Genomic DNA, 24,165 nt, shown 5'->3' on the forward strand with positions numbered 1-24,165 from the left:
TTGGCATTGTCCTGCTCTGGATGGCAGCAAATGTTGCTCAAAATGTGTACATATCTTACTGCATTAATGATGCCCTCACAGATGTGCAAGTTGGGCATCGGCATGGGTAACACACCCCCATACACAATGCCATGGGCATGGGTAACACACCCCCATACCATGACAGACTCTGGCTTTTGGACCTGACGCTGATAACAGCGTGGATGGTTCTTTTCCTCTTTGGTCAGGAGCACACGATGGCTATTTTGTCCAAAAATTATTTGAAATGTTGAATCCTCGGACCACAAAATACGATTCCACTGTGCTACTGTCCATCTCAGATGAGACCAAGCCCAGAGAAGTCGGTGGTGCTTCTGGACAGTGTTGATATATGGCTTCTTCCTTGTATAGTAAAGCCTTAACTTGTATCTGTGGATGCAGCGGCGAATGGTGCTGATTGTCAAAGGTTTACAAAAGTATTCCTGAGCCCATGTCAGGATATCCATTATAGACTCGTGACGGTTTTTAAGACAGTGATGTCTGAGGGATTGGAGATCACGCGCATTCAGAAGTGGTTTTCTGCCTTGATCGTCTATTGCCTCACCTGTTTCACATCACCTTCTTATTTCAACTTCGTCACATCGCCATTAGTCCTAAATTTCCCCTGTCCTGACTTTTTTGGAACGTGTTGCATGCATCAATTTCAAAATAAACATTTACCTTAAAAAAAAACTATGCAGTTGATTAGATAAAACATCAAACACCTTGTCTTTATACGTTTTTTGTTTAAATACAAGTCAAAGTACATTTACAAATCACCGCTCTTTGTTTTTATTAGCATTTTCCATCCTTTCCCAACTTTTTCGAAATTGGGGCTGTGGGACAGTTTACAGAAGCACGGCAGGTGCCAAGGCCTCATGTTTTTTTATTTGTATGACCTTGAGATGTGCCATAAATGCAGGCAGCGCTTCATCTTTCTCCCTGAGTGTGTCTCAGGGGTGAGGTTATGTGGATTTTCAGAGTTGGCATTTGCCTTGTGTTTCCAAATTGGTGAAAATAAATAGAAAAACCGAGTGAGTAGACCTTGTAGATGGGGGGGTGGGGGGTGGGGGAATGCTTCCCAAACACATCCTCATTTGAAGCGCCTTTTCTCAGAATCCCTCATGATTGCCTTATAGACGAACTGTTTCTGCATTTAAGAAATGCAGGTTGGAATAGTTAAGTATGAACCTCAGCAAACGTACCTTTTCCATGTGCCAGTAAAAGCTCAAGGGTATTTTCTTCACTATTAAGTGTCTATTGCAGCTTGTTCTCTCCACTGTCACCACTTTCCAGATTAGTAGCTGTCCATTCACACTGCTGAGGCTTCTGCTGTCTGCAGAAAAATGTTCACACTCAGCATGTGTTAATAAGTAGCATGACTATCAGTGTTACTGTGTCTATTGGTGAATGTACTAATGTATCCTCCATATACTTTCTGAACTGTTTCGAGCGTCTCATTTTCTGCCGCTGTGAATGGTTACATATGATGTGCACTTCCCCAAATACAGCCCAAGATTCCTCTTTGCTTCAGTGGTTATGTGGATCTTACCTAGATACTGTCGATGTGTACCTACACGTTAATCTGGATAAAATTTGAAAATCTTTTTCTCTATGTTTTGGCCTTCTAGCTACACTGAGATGGCATGTCTGTCCAGTGAAAAGTGAGCTTTTCGGAAACGCTCTGCCGAATGGATAAATTTGAAAACGTTTTTTTTGTGTTGTAGTGTGAACTTGAGAAATCCGTATTTTATGCCAAAGCTGCTTACGTTTTTATGCATGCGCGGTATAAGGATGTAAGCGTTTCGAGACATTTCAGGGTGAACGAGCGAAAACGGACGTTAAAGCATTTTTAAATTTTAAACGAAAATGATCTATCTGGATTAATGTGGACGTAGCCTAAGAACTGCTGCTGTAATCATAAACGCTGCCTTGTGCTCAGCCAAGAAACTCTTATTCACAATATGACCATCCATCTCATCCACAATATGAACATCCTTTCAACTCGTTTAATACTGTTTGACGTTACTCTACAACCGTATACTTTTCCGTTGATTTATAATCCCACTATCCGGTGTCACCCAGGATCCCTTTCAGTTTGAACTCTCAAAGTTTCTTGCTCACGGGGAATCAGAGAGTTTTTCTCACCACTGTCGCTCTAACTTGCTCATTAGGAGTCTAAATCTATATTCAGATTTCTGTACAGCTGCTTCGTGACAATGTCTGTTGTTAGAAGTACTATATAAATATAATTTCACTGAAGAGAGATTAATGTATAGATTTGAAAGTCAGCATGAAACAGAAATCATAAAGCCTTTTCCTTCCTCAATTTGATGTATTTTTGATCGAAACAGGTTCTTCATGAAATTCTACCTATTCCTTCAGACTTTAATAATGAATGATGCCACACAACCCACGAGGAAATTTGCCAGTGTAGATTATCCTGAAAGGTTTGGGCATACCTGCAGGCAAAATGAAGTAATGCTGTTAAGTAGGAACTGATACCCTGTGAGAACTCGACACACTTTAAAGGAGGAACCAAACTTAGACATGAAAATCAGGACATTTTGAGCTTTTGGCAGAAAAGATAGAATAGATATCAGTTTTAGCCTTCACACAGCAGTGTGTTATCCACTGGAGGTCTCTACATGGTCTCTACATGGTCTCTACATGGTCTTCAGTTTGCACAGAAAATGTAAATGAAGTCTCATTTTGTTACACATTACTAGTATGTATACATTTTATGCATTGCATATAGTATAGAATGGTCAACAATGAGGGTGGGTGGGTGGGTGAAAGAGAGAGATGGGGGGGGAGATAAAGGAGGGAGGTAAAAATGCCATAGTATGTGCATCTTGAGAACAGGATTTCTGATAGTTTCGTCATGTTAAGTTCACGCTCAAGGTCTCTCTGAACTGGAGGCCTGGAGGTCACCTTTCATTTCCATCAGAAATTTTTGTGTAGCGCTGGCATGCTATCTTGACATGCCAATTTTAGCAATGTCTTTGAGATGTCATAATACTTCATGTTTTATGTCTTTATCTCCGAGCCACAAGTCTGCCTGAGGCTATGCTTTCCGTAACCTGACAAGACCTCATATGACATTTAACTATAAGTACAACAATATGAGAGGTAGAACAATTGTGATTGTATGATGGACGTTTGGTGATGTCTTATCATATCTCAAAGCCGACGTTGTTTAGATGGCTTGTGGGATATTTATAACTACTATCAAGCTTTCAGTGTTTGGGAAGCTATTTTGCAGTTGCAGTTACTTTGCATTTGAAGTTACTCATGATTTAAAAAAAATCAAATCGACAACGATGAATACCGAAGCACGTACAAACTAACCTTTTGATAAAGTAGCTAGCTACATTACAAGCCACTAAGAAAAAGCAGTTAACAACGCAAGCTATTTTTTTTTTAACTGAACCATAACATTCAGATTTTGCTTTCAAATTTGTAAACTACTTTCAGTATGAAGTATTATTATTATTATTATACATTACTTCACTGTAAAACAACATCCTCAAATATTCACTTAATTTAGCTAGCTAATTAGCTTTAATGGGCATCCAGTAATCTACATAACATTGAACTAATGTGAGGTCATATGCTACAGAATGAATATTAATGCTTATTTCATATTGGCTGATGCTTGCTATTAAGCGAAGTACCTGTCATGTTCAACAGTTACCCATTTTGATAATTCGCTGCTTCATCACATTAACTGAACAGGAAATACTCTACACCTAATGCTGTCACCCCGGTCACTCTCTGAACCAGCTAGCTAATCAACAACAATAACCAAAATAAAAATAACGAGCTCCCCATCGTTATGTGTCCTTAAATTGGTGTGTTGACATTTCCAGTTTGCATTGGTTACAAAAAAATGTATATCTATTGTTGTGTGAATCTTTCTTACACGTGTTCTACACTAATTAGAAGTGTTGGACTTTGTTCCAGACAGATACAGTAGTTTACACATTGCGATTTGGTTGATTCAAAAATAATGTTGAAGTAGTTATGTAAATAGTGGTGAAATAATGTTATTTTGAAAACAGCTCAGCTACTGCATTTCTGCTAAAAATGTTGTTATGCTAGTAGCATTGCTATTTGTACCTGGCTACTCTCCAACACGGCAAGCTTTACACTTACATGTAGTGGTCTAATTTATTATTTATAATTATATAATTTATTATATCCTGTAACATATCTGCTCTCGATGGATATTGAATACAACCTGCCACATTACTATCTAACAGGAATCTCCTTTTTAGTCAACAGTGTCAGGGAATTTTATTTAAATGTTATTTCACCCTTCCAAACTCTTCGGACTAACAGGCAAGGTTGGTAAAATCTTGGCTTATGGGTATATATATATATATATATATATATATATATATATATATATATATATATATATATATATATATATGTATGGACACTTGCTTCATACCAGAACCATGTTTAACTTGCCTCACAGATATGTAATATTGGATCATTTTCCTCAGTAAATAAATGACCAAGTATAATATTTTTTCTCATTTTGTCTCATTTGTTTTATTGGGTTCTCTTTGTCTACTTTTAGGACTTGTGTGAAAATCTGAGGATGTTTTAGGTCATATTTATGCAGAAATATTGACAATTCTAAAGACTTTCACGCATCACTGTAAATATCAGGCAATGAAAGCTGAAATTCTGATCTGTCGTCTCATATTCATCTGTATATTGTATAGAGAAAACAATGCTGTTCCATTGCATTCAGGGGGGATTGTATCAGAATTTTACTCTATTAAAATTCATGCTGTGTCCACTCTACAAGTCATGTGCGCTATATTAAAACAGTATGCTACCTTTTCCCTTTGGAAAACGTACATTTATTAGTGTTTAAAGGCCTCAGTTTTTGCCCTCCTCTAGTCTCCAAAATTATGTTAAGGGAACTCCTTCCAAGCACCGGTGAATCCAAGCACTTCAGTCAAAGACTTGCACAGAACATTCTTAACTGACCTTTTTTTTAGGTTAATGATCACGACACAGTGATGATAACTGAGGTGATTCTACAAGGCAAATTATCTCGCTGTTCTCGCTGTCAAATAACCAATTTGGATTAGTGTCAGGCTCTCGCACTGGCTCGACCTTGGCTTCGAGCAGCCCTGTGATCTTTCCAGGGTTATTCCTCCATTGCAAACGAGCTACACGTTCTTCTCTATTACCCCATGCACCTTTTTTTTTTTTTTTTTTTTTTTTTACATTATAGGTAATTATCAGACTGCTAAACTCTGTGACCTGTGAGAGACAAATAGAGTACAATGAGGGGCGCTAAAGTAACCTTCCTGCATTTTAACGATTTGTCTTGCTTGATTAGCTTTCTCAATGCTAAACTTCAGAGCTGGGATCAAACCCAGTCTCCCAATAGCGCTGCAGGATGAGGACTTAGCAGACCTGCGGTAATAACTTGGTAATGAAGCTGTATGGAAATTGGATGGACGCATGCACACAGATGTGTGGAGGTAATTAACACTGGTCTATTCATAAGAGAAGGGAGCACAGGGAGCTGGCTTGCTGGAATTTGAAGCAAGTGGGTCAATACTGCAAGATGGAGTGGTGAGAAGTTCGGCAGCAGTGGGCAAACTTCGCCTTAATGAGTGGAGCAAAGGGAATGTGCTAATTTACAGCAGGTCTACTTGAGCAAAGAAAAGAGATATCACTCTTAAAGTTTACTGTCTGCGGCTCAGAAAATGTCTGAACTCCTCCAGAAGTACCATATTGAAAAGCTGGCCTTTTATGTGCCTGGATATTCTCCCTGGCCTTGCCGCTGGTCCTGCTTGGCCTCGTTTAGCACTGCTAGGCACTCCTGGCACAGGGATGAAGAAGCTTTGGAGCTACGCCATTTCACTGAGCCTCTGTCAAGATGGAGGCTGTTGCAATGCCTGATCCACAGTTTTCTCACCCACAGGCCAATGGAAGATGCCAGGTGAATGACTTGGCTTCAGCATCGCAGGGCTTCAGTTAATGTTGTTTATCATATTGATAGTTTTTTTTTAAAAGCTTCAGATGAACAGCAATTAGTCATAACTGTGCTCTGGGGTGAAATGCTTTGGATTAAATTGAATATTCTGCATGCTGAAGCAAATGCACTGGAACTGCCTCAAAACCCTACACCCCAGTACTTTATATCCTGCATTAGACACAGTTTGTAAATCAGAGTTCCACTATTTAGGAATCATTTTCCATGATTTTTATTTTGAAATGACTCATGTCTGCCAACATGTTTAACATTAAAATAAGCCTCACGACTCCTAAGGATGTCCTGTTGACCGACTGAAACCAGACACATTCACACAAACCATTCTTCAACCAGGTTACTACATGTGAAGTATACAGACGGACCATTACTCACAGTTACGAACCAATGGTGAGCTTAAAATGATGGTTAAATGTAAATAATTTAGCCAACACCAAAGCACCAAGCAGAAATTTCTAAATGATGAAGGTATACAAGCACTTTAAGCCTTGAAAAAAAAAAGTCAGATCTGCTCAGAATTCCAACTATGTTAGCATGCTGTCTGTGCCTTTTTCCAAACAGATTTTCATCACGAACCTATTGGTAAAATAAAGATAAAACAAGCAAGGAATAAAGCGTGATTTGGTGCTCTAGGCAAATAAACAGCAAATGGGGTGATGTTACCACTCAGGAATAATTATTTTTCTTATTGTTCTATGTCCTGGAGTGTACAAACATGCAAACACAATTCTTTTTACAGAACAAATGTTATCCATTTATGTTAAATGGAATCTAAAACAACTTAGTCCTGGCTATGTACATCATGACTATAAACAATCCCTCGCTAGCATTCGTTTAACTAAAAAAGTGCTGGCACTGGAGGCTCATTCTGTAAATGTTGAATAAGCATTTCCTTAGAATATTCCACCATATCAAAGATCTGATTTTTTTTTTGTTAAATATAATTTATTCATTATTAAGCGATAGATGTACAAGTCCCTGTGAATTAGCAGTTACTATAGAAACGACAGAGTATTCGAACAAGTGCATTAATATAAACCTGTGATTTGACTTAAAGCTGGCACTATTTGATAATTCAACAGTACTGTGCTGTAAATTAAATGTATACAATTTGTTTACATTACATTTGTTTTTGCGGTAGACTGAAGACATTTGGGTTTGAGATCAAAAGGTGAATATGAGAAGAGAGGTTAGAATTTCATTCTGGTATTTATACTGTATGTAGATATGTTAAATGATCTAGAACATACCACATTTAGTATCAGACCACCCAATTTGTAGGTGAGCAAAAATATTGGAACATGTGACTGACAGGTATTTCTGGTTACCCAGGTGTGTCTTGTTAGACTGAATGTTTAAACAAACGAAAAAAAAATTAGCTCTGAACTCTTGGTTTTAGCCTTCGGTTTCACCTGTGAAGACTGGATTTGTTGTTAAAAAGGATAAACCCACATGAAGATCAGAGAGCTGTCTATGGGAGAAAAGAGGGAAAATCGATCAGAGGCATTGCACAAATATTGGGCCTAGCCAATACAACAATTTAGAATGTCCTGAAAAAGAAAGAAACCACTAAATGTACTGGTGTCTTTGGTGTACAGCACAAACAAGTGAATTTGCCTTACAATTCCAGTAGTTTTGGAGGGGACTGTACCACACTGCGTGACAGGATCTAGATAGTTTAATGCATATGTGTTCAGTGTCATCTAAATAAATAATACACTAATGTATAGTGTATAGCACTCGCAAAGGCTTAATGGAGCCAGGACTGCACTAATATTTTCCACAATGTTTCAATTTCTCATTTCTCTAGGTGTCATTACTAGAAAACTGTATATATACAGTATATAGAGACCTTCCCATCTCATTCATCAGCAGCTGTATATTTGTTGTCTGATGCACAGCCATGACACAAGATGGTCTCCACTGAAAAGCAATGATTAGGCAACTTCCTGACTGTATATGTGTGTGAGATTATTTGTGGAGAGATGATGCGAGGCAGGGTCAGAAGGGTAGAGAAAATATCTCTCTTTCCATCATGTGATCGCATGTGACAGCTGTGCATGCCAGAGCCATTCCCAAGACACTGATGTGAATCAGAGATGAATGCCGATCATACAACAGGCACAGTCTCTGGCTCGGTCTTAGCTTCTGAAACACTTTGTTGCTTGAGATTTGGAGATTTTTTTGGCTTCCCTGCTGGCTCGGCTGGATATGTCAAAACCACTTGCCATATTTATCCACAAGCAGAATGCAGTCAAACTGTGTACACTTTAGTGTTGGCCATACATGGGAACGGTGCTTACATGTGCAGCTGTGTGCAGGTTGGAGACAAATCAATGTGGCACAGCAGGGTCTATAGTGTGTAAAAAATAGACATGTCTGAATAGGACATTCTATTGCATTTCTTTTAGTTTTTGCTGAAATAATATTCTATTATATCAGCATGGGCAGACTGCTCACAGACTGTGATCACGTTTGTGGGTAAAGTGGTTAAAGGATTTGCAGATGGGAGGCAGATTTCAGAGTGGCATCGTTGTACCAGTTGGTGAACTTAATCATGTATCGAGAGGGATAAGCAAAGATCCATCACCTTTCAGCTCTTTAAAAAAACAAAAAAAATTTGAGTTGTGCAACATATCATTTATTCATAATTCTTATATCCCACTACTGGTTGGATTTTCTGAATCTGGTCAAAAAACAGTTGCATGATTGATTCATGATTGTTTCTTTGGAACCTCAGCATAAACTGTCGAATCTGATTGGTGTGGAATTGTATATACAGTTTATATACTTCATACATAATATAAACCTAGCAATAAATTCAGTCTAAAAAAAACATATGGTTTAACAAAGACAAACTTATAATCATTGGCATGGTGAAGCTTTCAGTTAGTAGACGTTTATTATGGAAGGAGTCTCGGGTGTTCGCAAATTGTGACGGTCACTAAGTTTCCCAACACAGGAAAGGGGGGGGGTTGTTATGTTATATCACTTATAACATAAGTGATAATACAAATGTCATTCGTTAATAAATTAAAAATACTGACTGTTGGCCAATAGCTGTGGTATAAGAGGAATAAAACACTTCAGACCATGTGGTTAAATGAAAATAATCCACGTACCATAAATCACAGGTGGGTATTAAACAAAGTAAACCAGATAACTGTTAACATCGTGAAGCTTTCTCTATGGAAACATTTTATTTGAATGGTCTCCAGTGTCAGGGCTTTGTAACTATTAGAGGTAAAGCTGGAAGTTTAAGTTTTCTTTCCTTGAGAAAGTCTTCATGTCAGACAACCTTGCATTTTCAGGATTATCAGTATTGAATCTGCATTTTTAACTGTTTATAACTGTTATAATAGGCGATAACAGGAACTAACTTGTGTCATGGATATTCCACAGCATTAAATATAGCTGTAAATGGATAATCATTGTGGTATGAGTGGAATAAAACACTATGAAATGTGCTGTTTTAGGAACTTTGGGGTGGTTACAGCCTTCTGCATCTGCATGGCGATTTTTCTATAACAGCTCGCTCCTTTTTGTTTTATTCCTGGCCTTTCCAATAAAAGACTGAAATGCAAAAATGAGCATTCTAATATGATATTTTTGAGACATATGTTCTGCGAGCGTATATAATTCTTGATTAGAATTTAATTAGGGACTATATAAACATTTATATAGAAATGGATGAAGGATTTTGGTGGGTTAATTTCATCAGACTGGGAGACTAAGGGCTACATATGTTTTGTAGGTGCTGGGCCATGTCAAGAAGCATTTGGGAAGTGTCCCAAAACCCAAAGCAGTAACCGTTCAATTTGATATTCGCCTATGTGAAACTCAGGAGCCACCAGCCTGTACCATCCAGCTCTTTCCCTCCTGCTTATAAAGCCATATGCAACCATGTTGAAGCACTAAGTTTGGATCTGCATCTGTCTGGATCTATCCACATCTCTTAAGTGTTGTAAAAAGCGCATCACCCAGGCGCCATCATGGCCTTTATAAACGATCACTCTCAGTTTTTTAGAGAAAGTCTGCAACATTTGACTACTTGTGGATGTTACAGAGTGATGTGACAGTTAAACAGCTTTCTGTGTTATTCACTCTTGACTTGCGTCTGTTCCTTTTGAAAAAAAAAAAAAGTTTGCATTGTTGAACTTCTGAACAAAAGGTATTTCTCTCTCTCTCTATCTCTCTCTCTCTCTCGGAAAACTCTTGTGTAACTTTTCATGATGTTTGGTGATGTAACCCTTGGTTCATGCTGAGGGAAAACTCTATTGTAAGATTCACTATACCACTTTTATCCACATGTAATAAAACCAGTGACACATCCATTACAAAGCACTTAATTGGTTATGGATCTGTGTCTTTTTCTCCTCTTTGCTGCAGGTGGAACGAGAAATCGCTATTCTGAAGCTCATAGAACACCCACACGTTTTAAAGTTGCACGACGTCTACGAAAACAAGAAATATTTGTAAGTATTGCATTTTGCTCGATTTAAAAAAAAAAAAAAATTTCCATGTAGTCACAGTGCTGGAGTGTGGAAGTCACTCGTAGGACTGGATGACTCAGCTGCTCTATTTAAAGTACCATTTAATCATTTCAAAAATGCAAACAAACCTGAATCTATGTGTGTTCTTTCACAGCAGTCTGAAATCCACTAATGAAATCCACACAGGTGATTGGCCATGTAAACATCATGAAAATGCGCATAACAGCCAAATATCTGGCTGAAAACTTCAACCGCAAACATTTACACATGGACACGGGTGTTTTCTTTATAAATTACCCGGACCGGATCAATAGAAAAGATCTCTTTTGCCCTTTCTGTTGGTTTATCTCTTAAAAACGATGTCCTAAAGCTGACCTTGTGGATCTGAAACATCCGGTATAAGACGAGCAAAGCGAACCGTGTGTATGTGTTTACACTGTGATAACGCTCAGACTGCCCTGAAAACAAGCCCAACATGTTTTGTTTGATTTCATTTGCCTTCCCAAATCATGCTATGAATGCTAAAAAGGATTTCTCTTCAAATCACATCTCTGATCGTTTTGTGCAGACATGACAGGTAATTGCACAAACAAATCCCGCTTCAAATGATTTGGAACAATCAAATAACATGATGGTATGACAGATAATCTTCTTAGAAATAACACCCAGCCCTGTTCAGCATGTGTGCGCATGCATGCGCGTGTGTGTGTGCGGGTATGTGTGTGTGGGTGTATGTGTGTGTGTGAGCTAGCCTTGAGGCATTGGCTGAAATGGCAAGGGATTATTGTACTTCTCCATTCAAACAATGCAAGCAATTAAAATAAGCATTTCCTCCGTGTATCCTCTTTATTTAATGTCACTTTAAGCTCTTGATGCTCTGTGCTGTGCACTCTCAGTAAGTCAGAGTGCATTACCTCTGTTAACCTCTAATGGCTTAGAGGAGTCATTAAACCCAGCGAAGGAAACCAGTTGAGACAATATTGTATTAGAGTGACAGAAAGCTCGGGACGGCCCACCGGCAGAACCTATAAAACCGCTTAAGACGTTTATGGCGGCTGTGTGAGTTACAGATCAGTGGGAATTTCTGGGTAGAGAGACACAAAGGCCAGAGGATAATGATGAGATCAGAGGGCAACTTTAAACTCCAAAGATTCAATTTCCCAGTGCAGATAGGAAGGGGAACGGAGAAATGAGTTCAGTTGGTGGCGATGTACTGAGCTTCTCTGGCCACACACTTGTCTATCCTTCCTGCCATCAGGAATAAGTGATATTCACTCCCTGCACTGCCTCTTTCTCTGGCTCGAAAGTTATGTTCACACTGTTTACACTGCGTTTTTGTGGGCAAAACTTACACACTATAAAATAATTCTTTGGTTGTGATTTGAGATTGGCGTTCTTAAATCGCATTATGTGGCGTGCTCACCCACATCAGATTTAGTGCCATTGTGATCAAAGACAGCCGACATCAAAGCTCCGGCAGTGTCGGAAATGTTATAGAGATGGCACACAAAAAATGGCGGATCATACGGAGGAAGAAAAAGAGAATAAGTTCGATCCCATCCTGTAACAATTGGAAAAGATTGGAATTGGACTTGGATAAGATTTTTTTCTTTCTTTGTATGTATTTGTATTGAAAAAAACAAGATTAGATGGGTATGGATATCGACTGATAGTCAAGGTTTCAATATTGGTATCATGTCGTCTATAATGTTTTATGAAAATGTTCTAGTGTGACCGCTACTACGATGCTCGTCTAAAAGCCACCAATAGGACGCCATACTCACAAGACAGTTATAAATACGATAGGGGCAATGGCGAAATGTAAATGAAACATGTTAATAGATATGTTATTAGATAACCTGTTAAACATGTTTTTAGATAGATAGATTGATAGATAATAGATGGCCTCAGGTGGTAGAGCGGGTTGTCCACTAATCGTAGGGTTGGCGGTTCGATTCCCGGCCCACGTGACTCCACATACGAAGTGTCCTTGGGCAAGACACTGAACCCCAAGTTGCTTCCGATGGCAAGTTAGCGCCTTGCATGGCAGCTCTGCTACCATTGGTGTGTGTGTGAATGAGACACAGTGTAAAGTGCTTTACCACTAAGGTTAAAAAAGCGCTATATAAGTGCAGACCATTGACCATATTACCTCAAGCTCACTTTGAAAACTCTTTCTGTTTATGCGATCCTGCAGGTTTATCATTAGAGGATCTTTATTGTGACATGGAGAACATGGTATAGAATTTGCTCAAGATTTTATTGGGATCATCTCGTACAGTGTGACGAGTAATAATCTTACAATCCAGCTGAAATCCAGCGTAACGCACTCTCACATGCGGCTGTAGAACAGAAAGCTGCCGATCTTAACTGTTTTCTCAACGCAGAAAGTCCACTGAGAAACTGTCAGAACTGAGAAACTTCATTTTATCTTACCTTTACTAGAAGCAAACCCAAATCCACTGAATCTTTCATCCCGGTACCTCCCACTGCTAATTCCCTCTGCTCCCCACTGTTGATTTCATTTCTTCCATTTATCTTGTAGTCATGAGGCTCCTAGAGAGGACATTATCTGATCTGATGAAAGACGTGACACTTTCTGCGTCCCTGCAGAAATGAATGAGTCTTCTTGTAGTTTTGTTTCTCAGGTTCATCCAAAGACGTGACAGTTCTACTGTTGTATGCTTCAGGGAGTCATTCTGCTCCCTGTCTGCTTGCTTAAGTCAATATCAGAGGTGTTCAATTCCAGTTCTCAACAAGTGGCTGATAATATCTTCCAGGAAAAAGAAAAATATTTCACTCTGTCTGTCTGTCTGTCTGTCTGTCTGTCTGTCTGTGTGTCTGTCTGTCAGTCTGTGTTTGTCTGTCTGTCTGTCAGTCTGTGTTTGTGTATCTGTCTGTCAGTCAGTCTGCGTTTGTGTGCCTGTCTGTCTGTCAGTCTGCGTTTGTGTGTCTATCTGTCTGTGTGTCTGTCTGTCAGTCTGCGTTTGTGTGCCTGTCTGTCTGTCAGTCTGCGTTTGTGTATCTGTCTGTCAGTCAGTCTGCGTTTGTGTATCTGTCTGTCTGTCAGTCTGCGTTTGTGTGCCTGTCTGTCTGTCAGTCTGCGTTTGTGTATCTGTCTGTCAGTCAGTCTGCGTTTGTGTGCCTGTCTGTCTGTCAGTCTGCGTTTGTGTGTCTATCTGTCTGTGTGTCTGTCTGTCAGTCTGCGTTTGTGTGTCTATCTGTCTGTCAGTCTGTGTTTGTGTGCCTGTCTGTCTGTATGTCAGTCTGCGTCTGTGTGTCTGTCTGTCTGTCTGTCTGTCAGTCTGGGTTTGTGTGCCTGTCTGTCTGTCTGTCAGTCTGCTTTTGTGTGTTTTTGTATCTGTCTGGCTGTCTGTGTGATTATCTGTCTGTCTGCCTGCTTGTCTGTCTGTCTGTCTGCCTGGTTGTCTGTGTTTCTGTGTGTTTGTGTGTCTGTCTCTCTGTCTGTGTGATTGTCTGTCTGTGTTTCAGTGATTGTCCGTCTTTCTGTCTGTCTGTGTTTGTGTGCCTGTCTGTCTGTGTGATTTATCTGTCTGTCTGCCTGGTTGTCTGTCTGTGTGTCTATGTATTTGTCTATCAGGCAGTGAGTCAGTCTGTCTGTCTATATCTGAGTGGTTGTCTGTCTGTTTGTGTGTGTGTCTTTCTGGGGTTTCTGTGTCTATGTCTCTATCTGTATACAGTATGCGTCTGTGTCTTTCTATCCATGTATTTGTCAATGTCTGTGTCATTGTCCTTGTGTCTCTGTCTGTCTGACCATTTGTCTGTTCGCCTGTCTGTCTGTCTGGGTCTGTTTGTAAAACGTTTCTATGTCTGTCTCCTTTTCCTTCTTAATGATCTTTCTCATGATCTCTCTCTCCTCTCTCTCTGCCTCTCATCACTCTGTAGGTATTTGGTTCTAGAGCACGTGTCTGGAGGAGAACTGTTTGACTACCTGGTGAAGAAGGGGAGATTAACACCCAAAGAGGCACGCAAATTCTTCAGACAGATCATCTCTGCTCTGGATTTCTGTCACAGTCACTCCATATGGTGAGTGTAGTCCCATCCTGTCCTCGATCTGATGTCTTCACTAGAACTGTACATGTCTTGTACGTGTCTAGTGATGTCTTCAGTAAGGGCAGAGATGTATTTTGTTTTAGGAAAGGAAAATTAAGGGAAGGTCCTTAATATTTTGCGATTGGGATTGTTTTTATTGTATATTATCTGTTAACCTGACTGACAGGTTGAATAGAATGAAAATCCTTCATTATATAGCGTGGTCTCAGACTTTTGGACCCCACTGTATATATATATGTACGCCTAAATCGGAAGAGAGTAAACTGATTAAGCAGATCCAAATGAAATTTTCATCCGGTTAATAATAATAATTATCTAAATAGAATGATAAATTGCCATTTGGCAAACTGTATCTTCACTCACCTGTTTTATGCACACACACAAAAAAAGGTTTCTTTCACATATTTCAAAAGGTTTAGATTTTTTGTGAGGGCACGGACTGGTGTCCAGCTAAAATTTTTGAAGCAGAGTGATGCAGGACACAAATTCTCTTTCCTGCCCTCTGCTCAGTCAGGACACTTTCACAGCAGATACCTCACGGCTGTGTCACGACCCTCCATTCAGTTTACACCACACGCCTACTGCATACCTTACCCACACAAATCATCTTTCATTTTTAGTAAGAAACCAAATACGCCCCCCAAAATAACATGTGAGCTAGGGGCAGGCAAGGTTGGGCTGACTATAATGGCATGAGATAGTAGTGCAGGAAATAAACAGCATCTTTCTTTTGGTTATCCGTGAGTATCTTTACCATACAGACCTTTTTCCATGAAACTACAGGTTGCACATTCGTGACATCTATGTAGAATATGATTTTAAAGTTAATAGCATGTATGAAGTAGTTATGTGATTTCAGTGGAGTGTGTGCTTCAGTAGCATGCACTAGTGGGGAAAGAAATAGATGGGAAGTGCAAATCAAGGGCAGTGCAATATATTCAGGTTTGTTTTAGTATAAAAATTTGATTATCCATCCATTTTCTGTACCACTTATTCTACACAGGGTCACGGGGAACCTGGAGCCTATACCAGGGGACTCGGGGGGACAAGGCAGGGGACACCCTGGACGGGGTGTGAAATCAGTGCAGGGCACAATCTCACACGCACACGCACTACGGACAATTTGGAAATGCCAATCAGCCTAGGGTTACTTGTCTTTGGGTTGGGGGTGGAAACCCCCGGAAGCATGGGGAGAACATACAAACTCTGAAGACAGGGCAGAGGCAGGAATCGAACCTCCAACCGCGGAGGTGCGAGGAAAACGTACTAACCACTAAGCCAAAGTACAGTCACGAGTCTCTCCACGCCTGCTCCTGTTCTCGCTCCCTCAGGACCTGGCTTGAGTTCATGTGGGACTCAGTCTTCATTAGAACTCAATGTCCTGCCCTTAGTCTCATGCAGAGAAATTCACTTTCCTGCAACTTTCAACTCTGTTGTATAAGACAGACATTTTGGGAAAACTCTTTTATAATTGTATTTCACTGTTTAGTTTGATCTCATCAACTGTCAATCTTAAACTAGCCATAAACATTCCAGGAAAAAAAAGATGTGTATTGTCTGAACATTTTCACTCTTTTAGCTCATTTTAAAATGTCTAGTAGTAATAAGTAGAGACTAAGGATGAGGAATGGAATACAAATATGAATGCAGTGATACTATTTATTTATTTATTTTTTAATAGAACGATCAGATAATGTGCCCTAAACGGAAAAAGGTGAATACAAATGCAGATTAGAATAGGAAGCACACTATTCGGGGTTTTTTCAGACGGTTTCACATAGCATCTGATTGAGACCAGAGGTATGCATCAGGACGCAACAAAAAGGAGTCATGGTAGCTTAGTCGTTTGCACGTTTGCCTCGTACCTCCAGGGTTGGGGGTTCGATTCCCGTCTCCGCCCTGTGTGCGCAGAGTTTGCATGTTCTCACCGTGTATTTCTACCTTTGAGGGGTTTTTTTCCCTACAGTGTTTTCATCGGGTATAGTTTGTAGGGTTCATTATAAACCATAGGACACACCCACTTTGGGTTTAAATCCTAAGGAGAACTGATGAATCCTCAGGTGAGTGATGAAACAACATTATAATGCAAGTTAAGTAACTGTTACTATACAAAGTATATAAGGGTTTCCTCTGTCTCTAGGACTAGCAGGAGGCACACTGATGGAAAGTCAGTGTGAACACTCCCCATCTGCGCTCCTTGCTAATGCATTCATACCCAGGGGCTTTCAATTACAGTGCCATCAAGATATCCATAAGCTTTATTTTTATGAAGTGAGCCAAGGCACTGTGTTTCCTCAGTCTCTGGTCTGTCTGTGCATTATGTGTTTGCTGATCTTTCTGTGTGCTTTCCTGCTGTGACATCTGGGTAGAAGAGGATACCTTCCTCTCTTTATAGTACTGCTAGGTGTGAAAGGCTTCCAGCATTTCTAATTCACACACTGCCAAGTCTATGATATAAAATAGTAAAAAAACCAGATCAATATGTTCAAGACCTCTGTTTGGAAGCTGATGGGAAATGTAAGGAAAGCCTGGAAGAACATGTTAGACATTTTAAAGCAGGAATGTAGTGTGGTACATTGACTGTAGTGTGGTAAGGCGTACTTCAAGGATCATGGTGGATATGAAGCAGTAAACATGCAAAAGCAAACAAAACAAAATAGTTATAAAGTAACGAAAGCTCAAGAGAAAATTTTCCTACATTTAACTACCTTCTCATATTGTACATTTCATGTTGTTTCTCCCTTTGATTCCCCATAATGAGGTTTTACGCACCCCACCAACTCCTTATCCCTGAAACTGCTCCTAAAAATGGCTCCTCGGATTGTTAAGGGTTTTAGCTTCCTAATGGTTTTTTTTTTTAAGGGAAACACTCTGTGTACTGTTTTGCATGCAACCTTTCAAGACTCGCCCAGAGGGACAAACTACAGAACATTTCTAAGAGTGTACTCATTCATGTCTTTTCATCAGGAGGCCTGTGTGTAGTATAAAGCAGAACCTCTAGCCCAAGTTCTCAGAGTTTCCTTTTCTTAACAGTTCCCTAATCACTCCCTGTACCACTATCAACTGCAGGCACACTCTTATTGCTTGTCCTTTTTATAGATCGTCATTATGGACTTGTCACAGGCGGTGGAGAAAATAAGGGAGCCATAAACTGATGCAGGTGCATTTCTGGTCATAGTTTTTTCGTCAAAGTCTGTGCTTTACTTCTCAGCTTTTACTTTCTTACTTTTATGTTTCCAAGCACATTTCTCATTCTAGTTGATTTTCCACCAACGGGAATAGTCACAGTGCCAAGAGCGACAGCATCAAGATTATGTCAAGTAATGACGTTTAAGATAAGATCATGCTTGGATTAACATAGTTCCTTTATATCATTTTCCATAATGGTGTTTTATTTTTATTTTTTTTTATTGAATTTGAATATTACATGCAATAAAATACACCCCATAGAAAACAAATGAAATATTTGTTCGTGCTATGAAATTATGGTGTGTGTGTATATATATATATATATATATATATATATATATATAATGAGTCTTTATTGGTCACATATACAGTAGAGCACAGTGAAATTGTTTTCTTCACATACCCCAGCCTGTCAGGAAGCTGGGGTCAGAATGCAGGGTCAGCCATGATACGACACCCCTGGAGAAGAGAGGGTTAAGGGCCTTGCTCAAGGGCCCAACAGTGGCAGCTTGGCAGTGCTGGGGCTTGAACCCCCAACCTTCCAATCAGTAACCCAGAGCCTTAACCACTAAACCACCACTGCCCCCAGTGGAGCTAGCACAATATATTTACACATACATATAATTCAATAGTAATGAACAGTTCTGTTAGTGAAAAAAAAAATTTAATAAAACGATTGTGATATCTACAATATCTCAGATAAGTGTATTGTGAAATACTTTATCATGATATCTATATTAAATCATCATATTGCCCAACCCTAGTTCCAGCTTTGTTATTCAATCTATGGATGTGTTGCTGGTGAAGACAACAGTGTGTGCAGAGATAATCAGAAATAGCCTGCTCATCATGTGTATTTTTTGGTCTGTCTTTGCTTTGTTCTCAGCTGCCTGACTGTGTGTGTGTGTGTGTGTGTGTGTGTGTGTGTGTGTGTGTGTGGGTGTATGTCTGTTTGTGTGTGTGTGTGTGTGTGTGTGTGTGTGCGCATGAGTACATGTGCAATGTCCTTTTTCATCCTACAGGTTAAGCCCATGAACTTTATTCTTTCTTTCCTCTTTCTGTCAGTCTGCACTTTTAAAAAGAATTCTGGGTTATTTTTTTCTACCCAAACACTGGGTCGAGCCTTTTTGGTGATTTAATTGGGTTATTTTTTCAGTATTGGGGAGTTTTTGGGTAGTTGTGTAACCCAATCACTGTGTTAGTGGCTGGGTCATTTTCACTGACAGTTGATTCTTTGGATCTCATTGATATGTGGTATATTTGACATTTACAAAGGGTAAAAATAACCCTGAAAATATTCACCCATTTATGAAATGAAATGAACTCGGCATTTTTTGTAAAAATGAAACCATCCTTTGGGTTGAAAAACAACCCATTTGCTGGGTTAAAATTAACAACCCAAGTCGATGTGTTACTTTAGCCAGAAATGTGTTCTGTCCTATATTTACCCAGCCGTTGGGCTAAAAATAACCCAATTTGGCTTGTTTTTAACCCAGTGTTTTTTAGAGTGTGGCACTAGTCATATGTCCCCTGTAAATACATGAAACTTTTCTTTTTTCCCCTCCCTTTTTTGGTATTTTTTTTATGGTATTGGTTTCAGTTCTACCTAGACGTTTTCTGTCCACATGAAAACGACAGAAAACGTCTGACAGAGGCCTGCTCACTGAGTGTCTGACCCATTACTTTTTACATCATCTCCACCATTTCTGTTTGTTTTCACAATATGAACATAAAAATGCTTTCTTGCATATCTCATACTATATAGAGCAGTCGAGCATGCGATTTAAACACCTAACACAGATGATGATAATAATGATAAAACTGCAAGAAAACTGAAACTTTTTCTACCGTCCACCGATCTAGTACCAAAGCTTTCTGCTTAAGAAGGGCCTGATATATTACTCTGTGTGGTAAACAAACTCATTGTTTGTTGCTAATATCTAATAGGAAGAACTGTTCCTACATGACATCACCTCACTGATGCGTTCCTTCCACTGGCTTCCTCTAGCTGCCCGCATCAGATTCAAAACCCTGATGATTGCCTACAAAGCCAAAAAACCAACCAGCCCCCAATCACCTGAAGGCAGGTACACACTCTATGCTGCACAATGTTCTCATCGAGCCTCTAGAATGGCTCCACTTAACCCACCTTCCAAGGTACAAATGTACGCAAGTGACGTCTTCTCTGTCCTGGTGGACTGAATGAACGGCTGAGTCACTAGCTGTCTTCAAACACAATCTGAAGACCAGTCTCTTCACCAAGCACTTAAATGACCACTATGTTTTTCTTGCTGTACCAACATCTCACCAACAGGACTATAGCTTGATAATATTCTTTGAACCTGAGCTAGTGAACTAGGATGAAGTTGCAGGGCTTCTGATCAATGCCGTAAAATACAGCGTGTCCCAAATGTCTCCATACATAGGGGAAATAAACACTTTTTTTTTTAGTAAAATGCCTTATAAAATTTTTATACTAAGTTTATATTATATAGATTTTTTTTCAGATAGCCTTTAAGAACGCCTTTGACAAAAGAACGCATTGAAATAATTTTCACGGCTGGATCAGGAAGCTGTCGCAAGGTTGCGATGGACTTTAACAGGTAACATGTCGAGCACATCACACATGACGCTGATCCCAAACTTATTAACCAATTCAAAATGATCGGGAGCGTTACGGACCAACCGAGAAGTGGACGTCCACGAACATCCACTGATGAAGGCGTAACCACCGTGGTGCTGTCATACATACTGTAGTCCCCTGTGTATGGAGATTTTGGGACACCCTGTAGATAAAGAAATGTAAGAACAGTGAACAGCATTAAGTCATGTGAGGTACTCATGACTTTACATCTTGCCACACATTTATTTTTTTACTGAAATCACAGCTGTGTAATTGCAATAAAGGAGAGGAAGGTAGATATAGAAGAGTGCATTTATGTGCCTTACAGTCAGGAGTTTAACCTGAATAACGTTAAATTATCCACACAGTGCACAGATACCTGGTGTGATCTTGAGCTCCTTAGCTACCTGGAACAAAATGTGATAAAGTGCAAAAGGGATAGATTTTCTACCGAGAAAGCTCCTGAGCTGCATGATGAAAGAAGTGAAAGTATTTGAGGATTCCTCTGAGCAGAAGAGACGGCCTGGTTATTCTCGCTGGTGAAATAGAGATGTGTTCATATCGATTGCTGCAGGTGAGACTCATCTCGTTCGCTCAATGAGAGCAGCTTCTCCTACTTTTCCCGCCCATTTCCAACCATTCAACTCCCAGGAAATGATCAATGAGCTACTATATGAGCATGTGCCACCAAGGCCCCTACTTATGTGGTAATTATAGCTGCTTGAGGACTGATAAGACATGGTTCCCTCACGTGGCCAGTCAGCGATTGGGGTCCTATGGCGCATGTGGGGGCGAGATAAAGAGTGTGCGTCACATGGAACGATTTGTGGCAAACAAGCATCAGAGTGCAGATTGCAGCATGCTAGATCAGACTCTTTAGAAACCAGTGTGTGACTCACTCTCCACCCACTCGCTTCACTGCTGAATGGGCTATGAAACGGCGCTGTAGATGATCCTCTTGGCACCCAAGCTGCAAAGATAGCACTGAGTCTAAATGAAGTTTGTTTCCAAAAAGTTCTCGTATTGTGTTTTTATCTGTGTAATTGAATGCTTATGAGTCACTACTGTGTATGCAGTGTATCTACTAATCATGGCTGCTCACATTGCATGCAGACGTGTTGGTTTAGAGGGTTAAATGCAGAATGTGTTATTCACCATGTCTGTTGTTTAACAGCATGTCATATATCCCATCGGAATTAAACATCTGTGCTAAAGAGCTGTATATAGCTAATGTGCTTCATATGCTATTTGTGAGAGACAAAAATGTGTAACTCTGAGGATGACTGCAAACACAGAAATATAATGGCCAAGTTCAAACCTGTCTCATTTACTTTACTAGGAACAGCGTTGATATTGTTGTTTATTCTGTGTTTAAATGATATCAATGGAGTAATGTTAGTTTTCCATTTTCTTATGAAAGATGTTTTAGCCGACTTCCAATCTTATTCTTTTTCTTTTCGATTCAGGATTTATTTTTAATGACAAAATCTATCGTTAAAAACCCAATATGTGTTCTACACAGATATGTTCATAATAGACCCAATAGAATCATTTTACATAGTTTTTAATCAACAAAATAAATTGAAATAGTATTTATGTGGAATTCTTGTAAAGTGGGCCTATATGTAAAAAGCCTTTAAAGTTCCCCTGAATCAAAATGGGTGTTTCAGAGCTTTTTTGTCCTTTATGGTTATGAACACAAATATGATTGGAAAAAATATAGTTAATCACAATATGTCCCAGAACTACATGGTGAATATGTTGCTTCCTCAGACTAAGTAAGAACATGCTTCCGCCTACACCGTTGCTGCTTCTCCATCTCTAAGTAAAAAGCTCTTGTCCCTCAATATTTAGCTAGCTCGCTATATAAATATAAGCTGCTATCCTGTTTGTTTAGATTTGACAGAGTGGCATATCTCGAACACTATTGGCTGTTGTGTAATTCAGTCAGGCGGTTCAACACGGCTTGAATCGAACTTCCTGTTTCAGCGATAAATATGTCAGTATGTGGAATCATATCACAGCTACCAAAATTCCAATATTAAATGTACTGCTTTTTGGAATACATCATCATCATTATTATTATTATTATTATTATTATTATTATTATTATTATTCTTTACATTTTTATTGTTTTATTTTTGTCTCTTATGCTGTAAAGTTTACATCTTGTATATTATATAAATATTCTCCAGGGTGTGTGGACTGGGACTATATTTAAACCTAATATGTTCGATACGATTCCCACCCTGGCCCTGTGTGTGTGGAGTTTGCATGTTCTCCCCGTGCTGCGGGGGTAGGTAGGCTGGTTGGTAGACTGATTGGCGTGTCTAAAGTGTCCGTAGTGTATGAATGGGTGTGTGAGTGAGTATGTGATTGTGCCCTGCGACGGACCCTTGGCACCCTGTCCAGGGTGTACCCCGCCTTGTGCCCAATGCTCCCTGGGATAGGCTCCAGGTTCCCTGTGACCCTGAAAAGGATAAGCGGTATAGAGGATGGATGGATGTTTAACGCGTTTATCATATGAAATCAGATTTTATATATATAAACTTTCTTGTGGTGTTCACTATGTTGAAAGAGTCAGCGTTGTTAGTTTTCTCCCATTCTCCATATGGTGGATTCTTAATTTCAGTTGATGCTAAAAGTAATTAGAGTGCAACATCTTTTGTTTGGAGTCTTTTTTCTTAGGTATTTACCAATATACTGTATCTGAGGAAATGTTTCTATTTCAGAAACGTACTTTACCTATGTGTTATGTAGCTAAATCATTAGCCTTAGTTATTAGCTAGTTTAGCTGTGTGCATTTTTCCCCAGTTGCCATCAACACAGGTCCCACAGCTTTAACCAATTCAGTGGTAAGTGTATCCATGTCAAAGTCTGAGGTTAAAATGTAATCGTTAGAGATTTCTTTTCTTTATGCTTGTTCATAGACTTGTTTATGGAACTTTACAACTCTGTCCATCATTGTGACTTTGAACTGAACAAATAGGAATATGAGTCAATAGAAAACAGCTACGGAAATGTTCACCATTAACAAAGAATTTCTTCATTTGAATATGAGAGATGCAGAGAACATGAAAAAAAAAACACAAAACAGCACCTAACTGCAAAAAGCAAGAGAACAAACAGATGAAAAAGCAACCTTTATTATAATTACACTGCTGTGAAGCAGGAGTAGCACACTATTACCCCAGCTAGTGTCCTATCCTGTGCACTAGCTGTTGTGACTCAGCATTCAAATAATGGCATATTTTGGAAGGTTTGTTCAAGCTGTAATTGGGTCAATAGACCCTCAAGTCTTGGAGAGGAAAATGAGCGAAATTTTAGGGGGTGTTAAGAGGATGAGAGGAGGTAGGTCTTTTGTTTTTCTAATGTCAGCAAAAGCACTTCATTTCAGCTACTTCTGACTCCGGTGAACGCTGTTGCTCACTGTGAAGTGTTCATTAAATAGGAGGAGTAAATAGCCAAGAGGTCCGATGGTGTTAAACAGATGCTTACCGTATTAACAATGGAGGTCATAAATATTTATAACATGGCAAAGTCACCTGAGTTGAAGCCATTTACCTCCATGGACAGTTTTATACGTAGATAAGATGTAAAGCACATTATGATGCACAGGATCTCTGTAATCATGCAAGACATCGTAACTTTGCATATAAACATAGGATTAATGACCGCATGCTGAAATGTTATCTGTAAAAGAGAATCATACTGGGATTGTACGCTTCCGTGACACCTGA

General features: G+C 39.4%; 1 protein-coding gene across 1 annotated transcript in view; it reads left to right on the forward strand.

The window, feature by feature from the left end:
- Nucleotides 1–24,165, forward strand: part of brsk2a (BR serine/threonine kinase 2a) — a 216,293-nt gene that overhangs the window by 146,690 nt on the left and 45,438 nt on the right. Inside the window, exons 3-4 of the mRNA XM_053642392.1 lie at nucleotides 10,436–10,521; nucleotides 14,446–14,586. Coding sequence (XP_053498367.1) covers nucleotides 10,436–10,521; nucleotides 14,446–14,586 — 227 coding nt within the window. The remainder of the gene's footprint in view (nucleotides 1–10,435; nucleotides 10,522–14,445; nucleotides 14,587–24,165) is intronic.

Source organism: Ictalurus furcatus, chromosome 14 (assembly GCF_023375685.1).
Source record: "Ictalurus furcatus strain D&B chromosome 14, Billie_1.0, whole genome shotgun sequence".
Taxonomy (NCBI): Eukaryota; Metazoa; Chordata; class Actinopteri; order Siluriformes; family Ictaluridae; genus Ictalurus; species Ictalurus furcatus.